We start from the raw sequence: 17,180 nt of genomic DNA, 5'->3' as shown, positions 1-17,180 counted from the left end.
ACTGTTTGATATCTAGTCTGAGAAACATGATCTTTTGCATAAGTTGTTATTGGCATTGCATAGCTGTCAGTACTCTCAGATCTATACTTAGTGTCTTTTTTTGTTGTTATGGTTGTATAGATACCCTGCCACGTCAAGCAATTTTGTTAAATGTTTTTCTGCTTTGGATCGTTCTGATGAGTTAATCCCTTTTTAAATGATTGTCAAAGTTTGTTCTTATGTTGTGCTATAAATAGATATAAAAAAGTTTAACATGTATATATGTATCTTCTTTTATCCTATTTTTAATGTTAAATGCAAATGAAAGTCATTTAAATGCTTTAGTAGTTTTGTTTTTTTTTTGCATTTTCTTGTGTCTGTTCTGTGTTGCCACCCATGAGTTTCATTTGGTCATGTCCAAACAAGAGATGAAGGATTCTGTCAAAGACCCGTGTAGGAGTTTCTCAGGATATTACTTACTTTGGATATGTGTTCTAACAAAGAATACACAAGGTTATTGATTGAAAATTGAATGAAACCTGCCTGTTTGATAATAGCATTTATACACAAAATGAAAACAAACCTTTACTGTTAAAATCATCCATCACATTACTTATTTCTTCTCCCTGTGGAATATCAAAAAGTTCAATTTTTTGGTTTTTCTATTGTAAACTTTAGAAAACTCCCTCATGGTACAAACAAACTGAATAGTTTGAATAGTGGTTCAAATAAAAATGCATGAACATAACTAAGGCTCCCTACTATAGTATAAAAGAAAATAAACATAGAAAGAAAATTATTGTTTGGTGAACTTTAAATTCACAGAACTTCCATGCCCATTACTCTAAATAGATATAAAGTAATCTTTTAGAATTATATTTCCAGATAAGTATCTAGTATGATACCTGACAGCTAGATATGCATGTTCTAATATTTGTAAATGTGTACCCACATTCTTATTCTGTTGAACTTTAAAGCTTCACACAATTTAAAAGTGTTCTACTTATAGGCTTTTTGAGATATCAAATTTTGAATCTGGAACCCAAAATTTCAAATGGAGATTTAGAATCTTGAATTTAAAACATCAAATAATGAATCTTAAATGACCCTTCTGTGATCTATTATGGAACCTTACAACAATCAAATGACCCTTCTGTGATCTGTTATGGAACCTTACAACAAATGACCCTTCTGTAATCTGTTATGGAACCTTACAACAAATGACCCTTCTGTGATCTGTTATGGAACCTTACAACAAATGACCCTTCTGTGGTCTGTTATGGAACCTTACAACAAATGACCCTTCTGTGATCTGTTATGGAACCTTACAACAAATGACCCTTCTGTGATCTGTTATGGAACCTTACAACAAATGACCCTTCTGTGATCTGTTATGGAAGATTACATCAGATAATGAATCTCAAATGACCCTTCTGTGATCTGTTATGGAACCTTACTACAAATGACCCTTCTGTGATCTGTTATGGAACCTTACATCAGATAATGAATCTCAAATAACCCTTCTGTGATCTGTTATGGAACCTTACTACAAATGACCCTTCTGTGATCTGTTATGGAACCTTACAACAATTTTATATTAATTAGTAACAGTAGCTAACCTGTCCTGTTGTTAGGGAGGCCAGTGCCTAAGTAAAGATTTAGAACAAGTTCTAATCTTTCCAAAAACTTGTACCTCACATGCTGATATATATCATAGGCTTTTAATTTCATCTAAGACCTATAATCTATATACACTTTGTACAGAAAAAGAAAATAATTGCAATATAAGTAAATATTTGATCAATGAAAATCAGAATTTTCCAGTTCTGCAGACATTTCTAGTAGATTGCGAAATTCCTGAACTTTCACATTATTTTAGATTCACATACAAAATTTCCTTGAAACACAGCTATTTAAAGGTACTGGAATATAAAAGTACTAGAATGAAAATGTATGTTTCAGCTCTATCAATACGTGGAACAATGTAAGTTTTGTATTCAGTATTCTATATAACTGCTATGATAACCATCTGCAACTTGTAAATAGATCAAATGTGGTAAGGAGCTAGTATTTTAAAGCAGAGACTAGGTCTTTTTGAAAAAATGTACTCCTTTTAAGTCATACTTGAAAATAGGAGTCAAAGTGATTCATATAGTTGTATTAACAATACTTTATATTCCCTTTTCATAAATTTGAGTACGACAGGAATTAAACACACTGAAATCTTCTCAATTATCAAAGTAAACTTGGAGAGTTAATACTACAAATAATGCATAAATGTTGGACATAATAATTAAAAAAATATATGAAATAAATACCTGATTCATGTTGATGTAATGGTTGAACTTTTTGTGATAACAGAATTTAACATGCTAAACAGAATATTTGAGCATGCAGATTGATTGATAAACACAAATATATCTTTTTAAAAGTCTTCACTTTTTTCATGTTATTTTACAATAACGGAAAGTACAAATGCTAGAAAAAAATAGAAATTAAGATTGCTTTAATGGTTTACTTTCGTGACTATGAATAAAAAGTTTATATAAATCTCAAATGTATTGATAATTATTCAAACATGCAGTGTAGAAGTGTAAAAACAACAATATATGCACTCAACAACATTGTGAACACAACTTTGAAAAAAACTCCTGCTTAATACATTATCTAAAACAGGTGATCTGATTATGTAGAGAACTGCAATTACATATACTACAATCAGCTGATATATGTTATCCAATGTAGATGTGTGGTTACAATACAACATGCAAACATACCTGTAGCAGTATACTACTTTGTTGTTGATTAAAAAACAGGCTTTTTTTGTAATAGGTTTACAAAGAATAAACTTTAAATTGAATTAGCTTTTATTTCTAATTTCTTACTTGAAGCTGCTCAAATTAAAAACTTATGCAAACAAATTTGAGATTAAAAAACAAATCATCATCAACATAAAAGGCAGATCAGTTATATTTACAATTATGGGTATGATTATAAGCCAAATAAGATATATATCTAACACACCGAAGCATATTATTAGTACACTGCCAACAGGTATATTATATCTTAAAAGAGAAAACATTATCCAGAACATAACAGTTTTTTTGGTATCATTTGCCAATTAAAGTCACAGAACTTTGACAAAATAAAATGTACCATCAGTTACCTAATCAACTTTTTAAATTATGCCTGGGCTATCTTTTCATTGATGACTCAGCCATTGATTATCCCAATTTTATTGGATTAATGCAATTCATATCTAAGCATCTAGTAAAGGATTTGTATTGAATTCTTGATATTTATATTAATATTGAGATTCAATGAGAGCTTGAAAAATATTCCAATATGTGAAGGTGTAGTCCATCTAATTCAACTTTAAAATTTCCCATATATTTTTTAATTGAGCTGTTCCTGTTATTAAAAGCTGTTCTACGAAATTATTTTGCTAAATGTTATGTACTGGTATATAAACTATGCATGTTAGTAAGTAAGAATGAACAATGAGTGAACAAGCATGCTACAATGATCTTACCCCCTTGACTGGTGTAAACTTGTCAGTATAACTACCCAACACTTGTGTAAGGGCAGCTACTACAGCCCCCTTCACACTATGAGAGCTGGTCATGAATGTATCTATATACACCTGTAGCAAATATGTCATACCAAAGTAGAAAAATATCACAAGACTTCATCACAACCAGCTCATGTCAAAACACACATTTGTATAAAAATATTATGTAAATGAAAATTAAACATTTTCATATATCATGTAGAATCACAGAGAAATGGTTTATGTTAAATGCATAGCAAAATGCCAAATGCATATTTTTTCTACTAAACTACAAATGCAAAATTGGTATATTTAGTAAATCTAGTTCATCTTAAAATTTAGGTTTTGTTTGGAGTGACTAAATCTAACATACATCTTCCCCCTGAGTATATATATTATAAATTAATGTTCACCAACCCATGGGAGATTCTCTTTTAAAGTATTTTTTCTATTATTTCTACTATTTCTCAACCTTAACCACAAACTTTTGAACATGAACATTCTACAATTTCTCAACCTTAACCACAAACTTTTGAACATGAACATTCTACTCATTTTACTTCTCCTTTGTAGAAAATCACAAAACTAGAGCACACTCATAAGACCAACTATTTTATTTTGACAATTTGTTGGCTTTTAGCTTTTTACTTTTACATTAACTAATTCAGGAACGGAGTGTTAAAAGGAACTAAACTTGATCCCTACATAGTCCTATGTGTAAAATACAATCATGTTAGAATGACCCCGTACATTGGAAATAATAAAAAGCATCAAATGCATAATTTCACAAGAAAAAAAAAACCTATTTTTTTATAGATTCAAGCATCTTACATGCTTTTAAATAATTATTCCATTGACATGGATGTGGGAGGGAAGGAAGGAACTTTCAAAATATCCCTACAATAAAGAAATAATTTTGTATAATGGTAATAGGCTAGCACATACTGAAAAAAGACCAATGACACACTTTCAATAAATAAACTTCCCTTCCTATCCTCCCACATATTTTAATGGAATATCCCTTATTATCCTGTACAAACAAAAGTTTTATGAAATATTTGCAAATTAATCTTTTGAAAGAATTTTTATTTTATTTTCAGTTGAATTAATAAAGAATTCAACAGGTCTGGTTTCTACTTGATACAATAATTGGCTATAAGAACTAGTCAAAAACAAAAGAGGAGTACTGAGTTATTATAATTAATAACTGTCATTTGCATTACTTACACAAATCATATTTTTGTCAAGTATAATGTCATAGTAAACAACTTTTCATATTCCTATGTTGGCAATTCATTGGGGATAATTTCATATTCATGCACTGTATGTTAATTTCAATCCAATATAATTATGCAAAATACTGATGACGTAAACAGGTTATTATTTTTTCATTATTCCTAATTAAAAGAAATTCAACTGAGAGATGAATATTCTATAATTGTTTATAATCAAAATAAAAAAGTTGAGGTGGGTGAATTGTCTTAAAAAGGGTTTACAGTAGTTAATAATTGGTCAAACCTTTAAATTATATAGGAACTAAATAATTTCCACTACTAAATAACTGGTCTGTTAACTCATCCTGAGATATTTCATTATTTAAATGGCATCACATAAAACATAAAGGTAAAACTATAAGGTGAATTTTAAAATAGGTCAATAGTTTCTTTTGCTGACAAAGTTTGCACACTTGTTAATTTAAATTTTCATCATCTCATAAAATTTTTAAACAATTAAATAATGATTTATTAAAGCAACACAAACTGATATAAAAATAAGATAAGAAGTTGGTGAATTATTTCATATAATTAAAAGAGCCAAGAAGATAAAAAGGAAATAAGATTAAAAAATCCATAAATATGTAATACCTGAGCAACTCTAGTTATAACTCCACCTGTCATACACCATGAGACAGAAAATGTCATGTTCAACAGTACCTACAACAAACAAACATAATACACCATGAGACAGAAAATGTCATGTTCAACAGTACCTACAACAAACAAAAATAATACACCAAGAGACATAAAATGTCATGTTCAACAGTACCTACAACAAACAAAAATAATACAACATGAGACAGAAATGTCATGTTTAACAGTACCTACAACAAACAAAAATAATACACCAAGAGACATAAAATGTCATGTTCAACAGTACCTACAACAAACATAAATAATACACAATGAGACATAAAATGTCATGTTCAACAGTACCTATAACAAACAAAAATAATACAACATGAGACAGAAAATGTCATGTTCAACAGCACCTACAACAAACAAAAATAATACACCATGAGACAGAAAATGTCATGTTCATCAGTACCTACAACAAACAAAAATAATACAACATGAGACAGAAAATGTCATGTTCAACAGTACCTACAACAAACAAAAATAATACAACATGAGACAGAAAATGTCATGTTCAACAGTACCTACAACAAACAAAAATAATACAACATGAGACAGAAAATGTCATGTTCAACAGTACCTACAACAAACAAAAATAATACAACATGAGACAGAAAATGTCATGTTCAACAGTACCTACAACAAACAAAAATAATACACCATGAGACATAAAATGTCATGTTCAACAGTACCTACAACAAACAAAAAATAATACACCATGAAACAGAAAATGTCATGTTCAACAGTACCTACAACAAACAAAAATAATACACCATGAAACAGAAAATGCCATATTTAACAGATGACAGATGACAGATGTAGGTGTTAGGTATGGTATGCTGTACTGTATAATAGTTTTGTTATTCCTGTTTTTACATGACAGAGGTTGGATGTAGGTGTTAGGTATGGCATGCTGTACTGTATAATAGTTTTGTTATTGTTCTGTACAATAATTTTGATATTCCTGTTTTTACATGACAGAGGTTGGATGTAGGTGTTTGGTATGGTATGCTGTACTGTACAATAGTTTTGTTATTCCTGTTTTTACATGACAGAGGTTGGATGTAGGGGTTTGGTATGGTATGCTGAACTGCACAATAGTTTTGTTATTCCTGTTTTTACATGACAGAGGTTGGATGTAGGTGTTTGGTATGGTATGCTGTACTGTACAACAGTTTTGCTATTCCTGTTTTTACATGACAGAGGTAGGATGTAGGTGTTTGGTATGGTATGCTGAACTGCACAATAATTTTGTTATTCCTGTTTTTACATGACAGAGGTTGGATGTAGGGGTTTGGTATGGTATGCTATACTCTACCATATTTTGTTATTCCTGTTTTTATATGACAGAGCTATAATGTAGGTGTTTGGTATGGTATGCTGTACTGTACAATAGTTTTGCTATTCCTGTTTTTACATGACAGAGGTAGAATGAAGGTGTTTGGTATGAAATGCTGTTCTGTATAATAGTTTTGCTATTCCTGTTTTTACATGACAGAGGTTGGAAGTAGGTGTTTGGTATGTTATCATGTAATGTACAATAATTTTGTTATTCCTGTTTTTACATGTCAGAGGTAGGATGTAGATGTTTGGTATAAAGGGGTAACAGAACACATCAGGAATGTAACTTTTTAAAAATGAACTGAATATCTTTGAAAATCTACCATAAATTATGAGAATCAAGCTTCTCAATGGTCAAAATAAGTGTCTGTCAAACTGCTACACATCCGATGAAACTATTTATGTGTGGTACAAATTTCCTGAAATTTTTATATTTTCGTCAATTAGTCTACTAAGTAAATATTTTTTTATTAGAGAAGTCATGGTTTTGCTTTGACTTTTAGTAAATGAGTGGATGGACAAAATTATAGATCTTGATGATACCTTTACAACTTCTACTTGTACTTCTTCGGATAATGTTGGTGTACAAAATACTGCATTTAAAACTTGTATTGGCATCCAGTATTCTTCACTTTCAGTTTCAATGCTAGAGCAAAAACGTTCATCTTCCAACATTTTCTGAAAGAAAGAAAAAAACTTCTTTTATTATTTTATTTTGAACAAGTATGTTTTATGTTCATTTTGTTTTGTGTAATCTGTGAAATGATGATTTAACTGAATGCACTGTATGCATACATGTGACGTAGTTCACAAAATACCCTTACTCCCTTTCTCACAAAATCAATGTTTGTCCCAAAACACATTATGATTAATAAATACAATAGTAGGTACAGGTATCACATGATACTTACCTGAATGCCATGTAAAGAATGTGTGCCTAATTTCTTAGATTTGGATTCAATTGCTAACTGGAAAGGTTCTAGACATTTTTCCCTCAATAAATGAGCAGGAGTCTTTGAAACTTCATTCTTGTTGCTAAGAATGTCTGAAAAATAACAAAAATCATCACCATAAATATATCCTTAAACATACTATCAGGGTTATTCTTCTATTTTTTTCTTTTGTCCGTCATTATTAAATTAATCATTGAAATAAAACCACATTTTTTTTAAACTATTTGTAAAATCAAAATAAAATTAATTATATTTTCAGGACATTGAGGTGGAAAGTAACACATACAGTATGAATGTAAACAAAGTTTTATGTTCTTGCCTTTGTTTTGAAAGCCTTATCAAGCATGGAAGTAGATTAAAAATAAAAGTTTTATTAATAATGATGTTGAATTGACATTAATCTAATAAATGCATCTTCTTTCTTCAAATGGAAGCTATTTGTCCTCGTAAGCTTTATTTACAAAGCACTATAAGAGAGCAAGGACTTAAATGAACAAATTACATGTACCTAATGCTGTTCTGCATGCTTGCTTGATGTTGGTGTGCTTTGTTGAAGAGACATCAGACAAAAGCTGTTTTAAAATGTCTTCCATTAATAATGCTGTAACCTAAAATAAATTTTTAATCTCCTGTAATAAGATGTTTATTTAGATTGCCTTTGAGACAACAATTCAACAGAAACAAACTAGTTGAAAGACCCTTATTCAATGGGATTAATTCTTGTCAGAGAGGGGCAAGTTGGTTGTCTTGGAAGTCCTTAATGCAGTAAGATTTTATTCTTCTTTTTCATAACTTTGGCAAGTTGGTAGACTTTTATTCATCAGGATTTCACTCGTTTCCTTAAGTGGGGCGAGTTGGTAGTCCTAAGTGCGATTGTCATGGATTCCCTGGGTATTTGGACAATGTTGGATGATTAGTGCCAAGTTTTTTGTCAATTCATTCCAGCTGTTTAAAGAACAGTGTTTTACAATGTAAACTATTGAAATAACAATAAAACGTTTATTTTTTATACTGTAAATATACTTGATACATGATGTATACTAAATGTTATAAATATTTTTTTTAAATCTGTTTCTACAGTTTGGTGTTCTGGAATTGATATTGACCAAGTACATGTATACTATCTATTTAAGACATTTAAAGTAAATATGCATGACAATTTAATATTTAAAAAAAAAAATGAATAAATTTCATTTTCAAAAATATCATTTTTGATTGTGACTTGTCCAACTTCTTTAAAAACATTGAAAATTAAGTTAGGCCGTAGTTTTTTAATTTTTATTTTTACGAACCCTCCTACCCTAATTTTTGCCAAATAGGAAAAAAAATAAAATTAAAAATGTTGATTTTTATTTTTTTTTCTCCTCGGACCCAGTGTTTTTCATGCAAAAAAAATCAATTTTAGTTCATAACTGCATGAAAGAATCTTAATTTATGCTCTTGGTGATTTAGTAAGTTGTTGCACATTGATTTTCAATTCAAACCTTGTCAAGAAAAAAAAAATAGTTGTTACACTAGTAGAAAATCTCCTGGTGAAATAAAAAAAAAAAAATTTGATATTCAGACGGTTGGTATTAAAAAAAAATTCAGCAGCAGCAGTTATTTTTTTTTTTTTTTTTTTTCGTCCTCCTACCCATTGGTTTTGTCAAAAAATTTCGTAAAACTAAAAATATAATAACTATGGCCTTATGAAACTGTAAACTGTAAACCAACTTATTTTCGCGGATACTTTATTTCCCGTTTTACCCTTTCGCGGCTATTTAATTTCACTATTTTCTGATTTACTTCATAAAGTTTAATAAGGAAAGATCCAAGGTTTACATGTCCACGATGATTTATATTCGCTTTATTTTTCTACTCGCGAAAGTCGCAAAAATAAATCGCTCGCTAAAATAAGTTGGTTTACAGTATTCAATTCAATATTTTATTGGAAAGAGAACAATAGAGGCGTGATCCAAATACAGACAATTATAATATTAAAACAACATATAATTGAAATAAAGATGCATGTAACAACAAGTCCTAAGCCAATTCTATGTATACCATTACATTACAAACTGATATTGATACCATAAATTTATACATCAGCATTATTCAAAATTTTCATAAATTTACTTAAAACACACAATATAAGACACCGATACCAGAAACACCGAACGTAACTTGCACGATAAGCACTGTTATGGGTTTTTGCACAAGACGCCCCTGATATGGGTTATCAGACCGGGCTGATATGGGTTATCAGCCTGGGTGGCAAATTATGGCTTGTGCACTTCCGTTCGTTACACATATGCAAAAGCTATCATATTAATGCTAAGTATATATGATAAATAAATATATACAACTCTTCTCAACATCAACCCAACTATGTTAGATCTGTAAATTTGCTTTCGCAAATTTATTGTTCTTCCCTCGCCGGGATTTGAACCCATGCTACTGAGATATCATGACACCAAATCGCCTGCACTACAGTTGTCCCGCTAGACCACACGACCACCTGGGCTTCATAAAATAAAGCTATTGGTGACCGTGTGTTACCTTTCCTCGTCAGTTTTGATCTAGCGGCGTACTACAGTACATGATATAAGAAGGCATGGAGATGTTATTGTTACAAATCAGCTCAATTATCTATAGTAAAGGATCCTACAAATTAATGCAAGATACAGTCACAGAAAATAATTATATTTATATAAGTACGTCTGAGTCAGTGACAACTCTACAACAGATTTATCCATCGGATCACCAGCAATGATGGTGATACATGGCTGTGGACAATATGTATATACATTAAATCGTCTAAACATCAACCCAATATATATATATACACCTATACAAGTCTAAATTGAAAACTACGTTGAAACCTATGATTGCTTGGATAAAAACCCCTAACTTAAGACCAAGGATTTTGGATCTCACTATACAAATCCTTGATAAGAAAGGTAATCTCAAATTATCATCCAGGCTCACATCAGGAAACTAGAGGCTCCCAAGAGCATGTGTCGCTCACCTGTATTTACTGATGGTTTGGAAATCATGTGAAATAAGGTTAAAACATAATTTTAAAACAGTATTAGATATTATTAGATACTATAATGATATCTAGGATAATAACAAACCAGATGCTCGCAGCAGGGCACAGCTATATGACCGCAGAGGTTGAACCCTGAGGTTGGGGCAAGTATGGACATAACATTCAAGCTGGATTCAGCTCTAAATTTGGATTGTGATTAAATAGTTGACACAGCATAGGTTTCTGACACAGAATGAATGTTTTGCCTTTGAGCAATTCACTATGCTGTTGAATATTAATCCTCTCAAAAAAATGTTTGAAGAAATTTTCTTTTTATTTATGAAATTTCAAATTACATCCCCCTTTCCTTAATTCCAAAACCGATCTCCTTTCAAATTTCTAATGGAGTTCGCAACAACAATTACTCCTTTAAATACATCATAAAATATTATTAAAATGTAAAAAACGTGCTTGTTATCACTGAATGGTAAAGATTGTTTTAATTTATCATTTGGTAGTAAAAGTGAATATACATTGTATAAAACAAAGATTTAAGTTGATTCAACTACTGTTCTGGACAAAGAAAGATAACTCCAATTGAAATTTCTTGCTATTGCACAATATTGTGCAATTATATATTTCTTGCTATTGCGCAATACTGTGCAATTGAAAATACTTGCTATTGCACAATACTGTGCAATTGAAAATTTCTTGCTATTGCACAATACTGTGCAATTGAAGATTTCTTGTTATTGCTGAGTACTGTGCAATTGAAAATTTCTTGCTATTGCACAATTCTTAATATAATAATTTTGGATCCTGATTTGGACCAACTTGAAAACTGGGCCCATAATCAAAAATCTAAGTACATGTTTGGATTCAGCATATCGAAAAACCCCAAGAATTCACTTTTTGTTAAAATCAAACTAAGTTTAATTTTGGACCCTTTGGACTAAAATGTAGACCAATTTAAAAACAGGACCAAAAATTAAGAATCTACATACAGTTAGATTTGGCATATCAAAAAAACCCATTCATTCAATTTTTGATGAAATCAAACAAAGTTTAATTTTGGAACTCGATTTGGACCAACTTGAAAACTGGGCCAATTATAAAAAATCTAAGAACATTTTTAGATTCAGCATATCAAAGAACCCCAAGGATTCAATTTTTGTCAAAATCAAACTTAGTTTAATTTTGGACCTTTGGACCTTAGTGTAGACCAATTTGAAAACAGGACCAAAAATTAAAAATCTACAAACACAGTTAGATTCGGCATATCAAAGACCCAATTATTCAATTTTTGATGAAATCAATCAAAGTTTAATTTTGGACCCTTTGGGCCCCTTATTCCTAAACTGTTGGGACCAAAACAACCAAAATCAATACCAACCTTCCTTTTATGGTCATAAACCTTGTGTTTAAATTTCATAAATTTCTATTAATTTATACTAAAGTTATGGTGCGAAAACAAAGAAAAATGCTTATTTGGGCCCCTTTTTGGCCCCTAATCCCTAAACTGTTGGGATCTCAACTCCTAAAATCAATACCAACCTTCCTTTTGTGGTCATAAACCCTGTGTTAAAATTTCATAGATTTCTATTTACTTAAACTTAAGTTATTTTGTGAAAACCAAGAAAATGCTTATTTGGACCCTTTTTGGCCCCTAATTCCTAAAATGTTGGGATCAAAACTCCCAAAATCAATCCCAACCTTCCTTTTGTGGTCATAAACCTTGTGTTAAAATTTCATAGATTTCTATTCATTTTTACTTACTTCGCCGACGCCAATGTAATGGCAATATACGACGAAAATTTTTTCAATTTTTGCGGTCGTATGAAAAACGCAAAATTTCCTTAAAATAGGTGTAGTCAACAGTTTAAAACTGGTTCACCATGGTGACAACACTTATTTTAAGGAAATTTTGCAGTTTTTTGTTATTATCCTAGATACTTTTGGTATACATGTATATATTTATATCAAAGCTCATAGTGGAATATAGTTTTATAATCTCAACTGCACATTATGCCCAACATACCAACAAAACACACCCTTCCCTGTATACCCATTTGTAAATTAACATAAACCAAAATGATATTAAAATGTAAGTGTTTTCATTGAAGAAATATGCATGTACGCTTTTCTGAGTTTACCTTTGTCAAAATTCTGATTATTCATTTTTTTGTTGGCCACTGGGTTATATTTAATGAATCGTGTGATTGTAAATTTCAAGAAATAATTTTGGAAATATGAAATTGAAAGAAAAAATATGTAAAGCCTCGGTCACACCTTACTGGATAGCACGAACGGACGCATAACGGATGAAAATAAAAGTTGTCAGTTGACAAAATTGTTATTCGTTGGGAGTCCATTGATGTAAAACGGATGCATAATGAATGTATAACGGACACACACCAGATATGCAACATACAAGAAAAGGAAACCTACCAGACAGAACTGATGTCAAACGTACATCAAATGGACGAGTACCCCATATACGGAAACCTAACAGAAGCATACCGTATAAAACGGATGAACAAGATTTATGGAAAAATCAAAGGCGACAATAATAATACATGTTAATCACATAAATAATCAAAATATTTCTGTGTAACTGGTTTTGGTTTGTTCTTCAAAAAGTTGCAATAGGGCGGTGTCTGGCGTGAATAAGAGCTGCTTGATTGTGAAGACATGCCCTTACTCGAAGAAAGATTATGAATTATGAAATTCATGGACCCTAATATGTCTAATTATTTGCAATTTTTTATGAGAAATTTATAATTGGCATTTATCCGTTTCAGATCTGTTCATCATCAGTTTTATACGTTATACGTCCGGTTGAAGTATAGATATTAATGCCAAAAAAACAAACTTCAATTATAGAAACATACATTTTTACAGTTCTATAAATAAGGCCTTCTTTAAATTAAACTATCCCTTAACTGGTTAGGCAAAAATGTCTGATTTGACAACACTACTTAAAATGTCTAACTCGGGGGCAGCAACTCAACATGTGCTATCTATTAATACATATATCTGTGCTGTGTGTCTGTCTGTATGTTTGTGTTGTATGTGTATCCAGTTGTTATTTCATGTATGTTTTGTTTATTAATACCAGTTGGTTGAAAGAGCTCTTATATATATATGTTATGCTAAAATTGAAAGAAAAAAATTGTTTTCAACTTGTTGCCAAAAAATAGATTGTTTTGGGATTTTTTTAAAGTTTGTCTGAAAAAAAAATCAATAGTCCCCCCCCTCCCCCGCCCGCCCCCCCCCCCCCCCCTGAAAATTAAATGGTTGCTGCCTTATTCAATTTTTGTTGAAATCAACCAAAGTGTAATAGTGGACACTTCATTGTGAACTCCAATTTGGACCAACTTGAAAACTGGGGCCATAATCAAAAACTATATATGAAGAAAAACATGAACAAACTGTTAAATCAAGGTTATAATAAACCTGATTAAATACAGGTTATAATAAACCAGATCAGTTGGAACGATTTGACCAAATCATGGACAAATTGGCTTGGAAAAAATTGGTTTGTACAAATTGACAAGCATTCTTCCTTGAGAATGCAATTTTTTCAATGCAAGTTAAAACTCCCTGTCTTCCAGCTTAAGTTATGGAGTACAAAATAATTAATGGATGAAACGACAGTAACAGTCTAACAGACGGGTCTCACTAATTAGCGACAACAAGCGTCAAGAAGCGACAACAAGCGTCAACAAGCGACAAGAAGCGACAACAAGAATTATTTTAGCGACAACAAGCGACAAGAAGACTATTTAGCGACAAGAAAAGATTTTTTTTTTTTTTATCAAATATTAGATATGAGATATAAAGAAATTTGTATGTCAAGTTTTTTTTTTAAATTTACGAGCAGATATGTTTAATCAAGGATTTGTATAGTTAGAACTAACTATACAAATCCTTGGTTTAATTTAAATGTTTTTATTATAAAGATAGACGAAAAAATGAAATATTTGTGAGGAAGAAAGAGATTGTGAAGTTTATATTAGTATATTGGTAGATGAAGATATTAAACATTTGTGAAGAAGAAAGAGATTGAGCTTCTTTTTTTATTTCTAAATATGAAGAATATGTATAAGATAATGGATGTATCTGTTTTCATCAAAGTCAAAGTATAAATAAACGAAAAGAGTTTTAAAAAACAAATTATAATTAAAAAAAATATGTTTTGTTGTCGCTAAATAGTTTCTTGTCGCTCAAAGTTAATGGAGAAATATTAGACAACAGCAAAGGAAAAGCAAAAGCAGTTAATGCACAATTTCAATCAGTGTTCACGATTGAAGACTTTCAAAGCTTCCCTAAGATAACTGAAAATGAAACATCAAAAATACCAAGTCTACACATTAGTACAGAAGGGTTAATCAAACTATTAAAGGGAGTGAACCCAAGCAAGGCAAATGGTCCAGACAATATATCGTGCAGAATATTGAAAGAGTGTGCAGAGTCAATATCACCATACTTACAGTTAATCTTCACCAAAACACTAAAAGATCAAAGCGTACCACAAGACTGGCTTATTGCAAATGTCATCGCACTATTCAAGAAAGGGGATAAGAGTCAACCAGTCAACTATCGACCAGTATCCTTGACATCAGTTCCATGTAAAATAATGGAACATATTATATTTAAACACATAATGAACCATCTTGAGAAGTATAATATACTTGTGGACTTCCAGCATGGCTTCAGAAGCAAAAGATCGTGTGAGTCACAACTAGTCATAACAGCAGAGGATATAACTAGAAATCTGGACAATAACCAACAGGTAGATATGCTAATATTAGACTTTAGTAAAGCATTCGACACAGTACCACACCAGCGATTGTTGAAGAAACTAGCATCATATGGTATCGATGGAAACATACTTGCATGGTTAGAAGCTTGGCTGACACAAAGAGAACAACAAGTCACACTGGAAGGAGAAAGATCAAGTACTGCTAAAGTAACATCTGGCGTACCACAGGGAACAGTGTTAGGACCATTGCTGTTTCTCCTATACATAAACGACATCGGGAATGACATAACATCAAAAATTCGCCTGTTTGCAGATGATAGCCTACTCTACCTAGCAATCTCGTCAAAGGATGACTGCAAACATCTACAAGAAGATCTCGACAAAATGGTAAAATGGACAAAAATTTGGCAAATGATATTCAATCCTTCAAAATGCTATGTCCTTACAATAACCAAAAAAAGGAAAACCATCAACTTCAACTACAACATCAATGGTCATATCCTGGAATCAGTTGCATCAAACCCATACCTAGGAGCTGAACTCACCAACACCATGTCATGGGACAAACAAGTTAACAAAGTTGTCACCAAAGGAAATAAAGCACTAGGCTTCATACGAAGACATGTTGGATCATGTCCAGAGGCAGTTAAAAAACAAGCCTATCTTGCCCTTGTCCAACCGCACCTTGAATACGCTTACAGCACATGGGACCCTCACCTACAAAAACATATTTATCAGATTGAGATGGTCCAACGCCGTGCAGCACGCTTTATCCGAAGCAATTATTCAAGGGAGCCTGGAACAGTAACAACTCTTCTAGAAGAATTAAATCTAACACCACTAGAAATAAGAAGAAAAGTAGCATGTATAACACTCTTTCATAAAGCCATCCATGAAAGAGTTGCTATACCTTTCCAATGCACATTATAAAACCAAGAAGAACGTCGAGACTCCACCGACCGAACACTAAAAGATATGTACAAATCAGGCCAAACAAAGATATCTACAAATACAGCTTTTTCCCTAGGACCATCAGAGACTGGAATAAACTACCAGATGAACTATTAGAGATCGAGAGCAGTGAGGAATTCAAGACCAAACTCACCAAGCTCCTCTGTAGTGGCTAGCAACACAGACAGTCGATATTGGTAGAAAATGTTTTTAACCTGCACCTGTATATAAATTTTTAGCACAATTTTGGAACCATTGTTTGTAAATATAGAAGTTTATTGTCATGTTGGAGGACGTCAAAAGTTAAAACTATACTTGAGTGATGGGTCGAAGTACCCTTTTCAAGTGACGACATAGCTTCGCTATGTCGTAGATGTAGATGTTGTCGCTAAAATAATTCTTGTTGTCGCTTCTTGTCGCTTGTTGACGCTTGTTGTCGCTAAAATTCTTGTTGTCGCTAATTAGTGAGACCGTAACAGACAGTTATTCTTATCTGATTTACGTGTAGTTTGCCGGCATATTGCGGTTTTCTCAGCTCGTTAAACTCACTTAATCGTCGTGTTGATTAACAGTTATAAGCTTTGCTATGAACAGAAGACTCAAGTTATATTGTACGCTTCATTTATGCAGTTTCTGTCTCTATTTTGTCGATAATTTATAGTTTAAGTCTCAAATCCTTGCCAAATCATAATAATGCCGCTTACGTGTGTAATAATAG

At 31.7% G+C, this 17,180-nt stretch overlaps 1 protein-coding gene across 3 annotated transcripts in view; it reads right to left on the bottom strand.

The window, feature by feature from the left end:
- Positions 1-17,180, bottom strand: part of LOC134687001 (brefeldin A-inhibited guanine nucleotide-exchange protein 3-like) — a 69,589-nt gene extending 52,409 nt beyond the window's left edge. For 2 of the 3 annotated variants that reach the window (XM_063546909.1, XM_063546908.1), the window contains exons 1-7: positions 17,012-17,180; positions 8,245-8,344; positions 7,695-7,828; positions 7,327-7,461; positions 5,395-5,463; positions 3,512-3,622; positions 563-605 (exon numbers count right to left, since the gene is read on the bottom strand). In XM_063546909.1, coding sequence (XP_063402979.1) covers positions 563-605; positions 3,512-3,622; positions 5,395-5,463; positions 7,327-7,461; positions 7,695-7,828; positions 8,245-8,329 — 577 coding nt within the window. In that variant the 5' untranslated portion in view covers positions 8,330-8,344; positions 17,012-17,180. The remainder of the gene's footprint in view (positions 1-562; positions 606-3,511; positions 3,623-5,394; positions 5,464-7,326; positions 7,462-7,694; positions 7,829-8,244; positions 8,345-17,011) is intronic. The other variant, XM_063546910.1, reaches the window with a different exon arrangement.

This window comes from Mytilus trossulus, chromosome 10 (genome assembly GCF_036588685.1).
Source record: "Mytilus trossulus isolate FHL-02 chromosome 10, PNRI_Mtr1.1.1.hap1, whole genome shotgun sequence".
Classification (NCBI taxonomy): domain Eukaryota; kingdom Metazoa; phylum Mollusca; class Bivalvia; order Mytilida; family Mytilidae; genus Mytilus; species Mytilus trossulus.
Note: the sequence above shows the minus strand (reverse complement) of the source record. Positions and strands in the feature narration are given on the sequence as shown.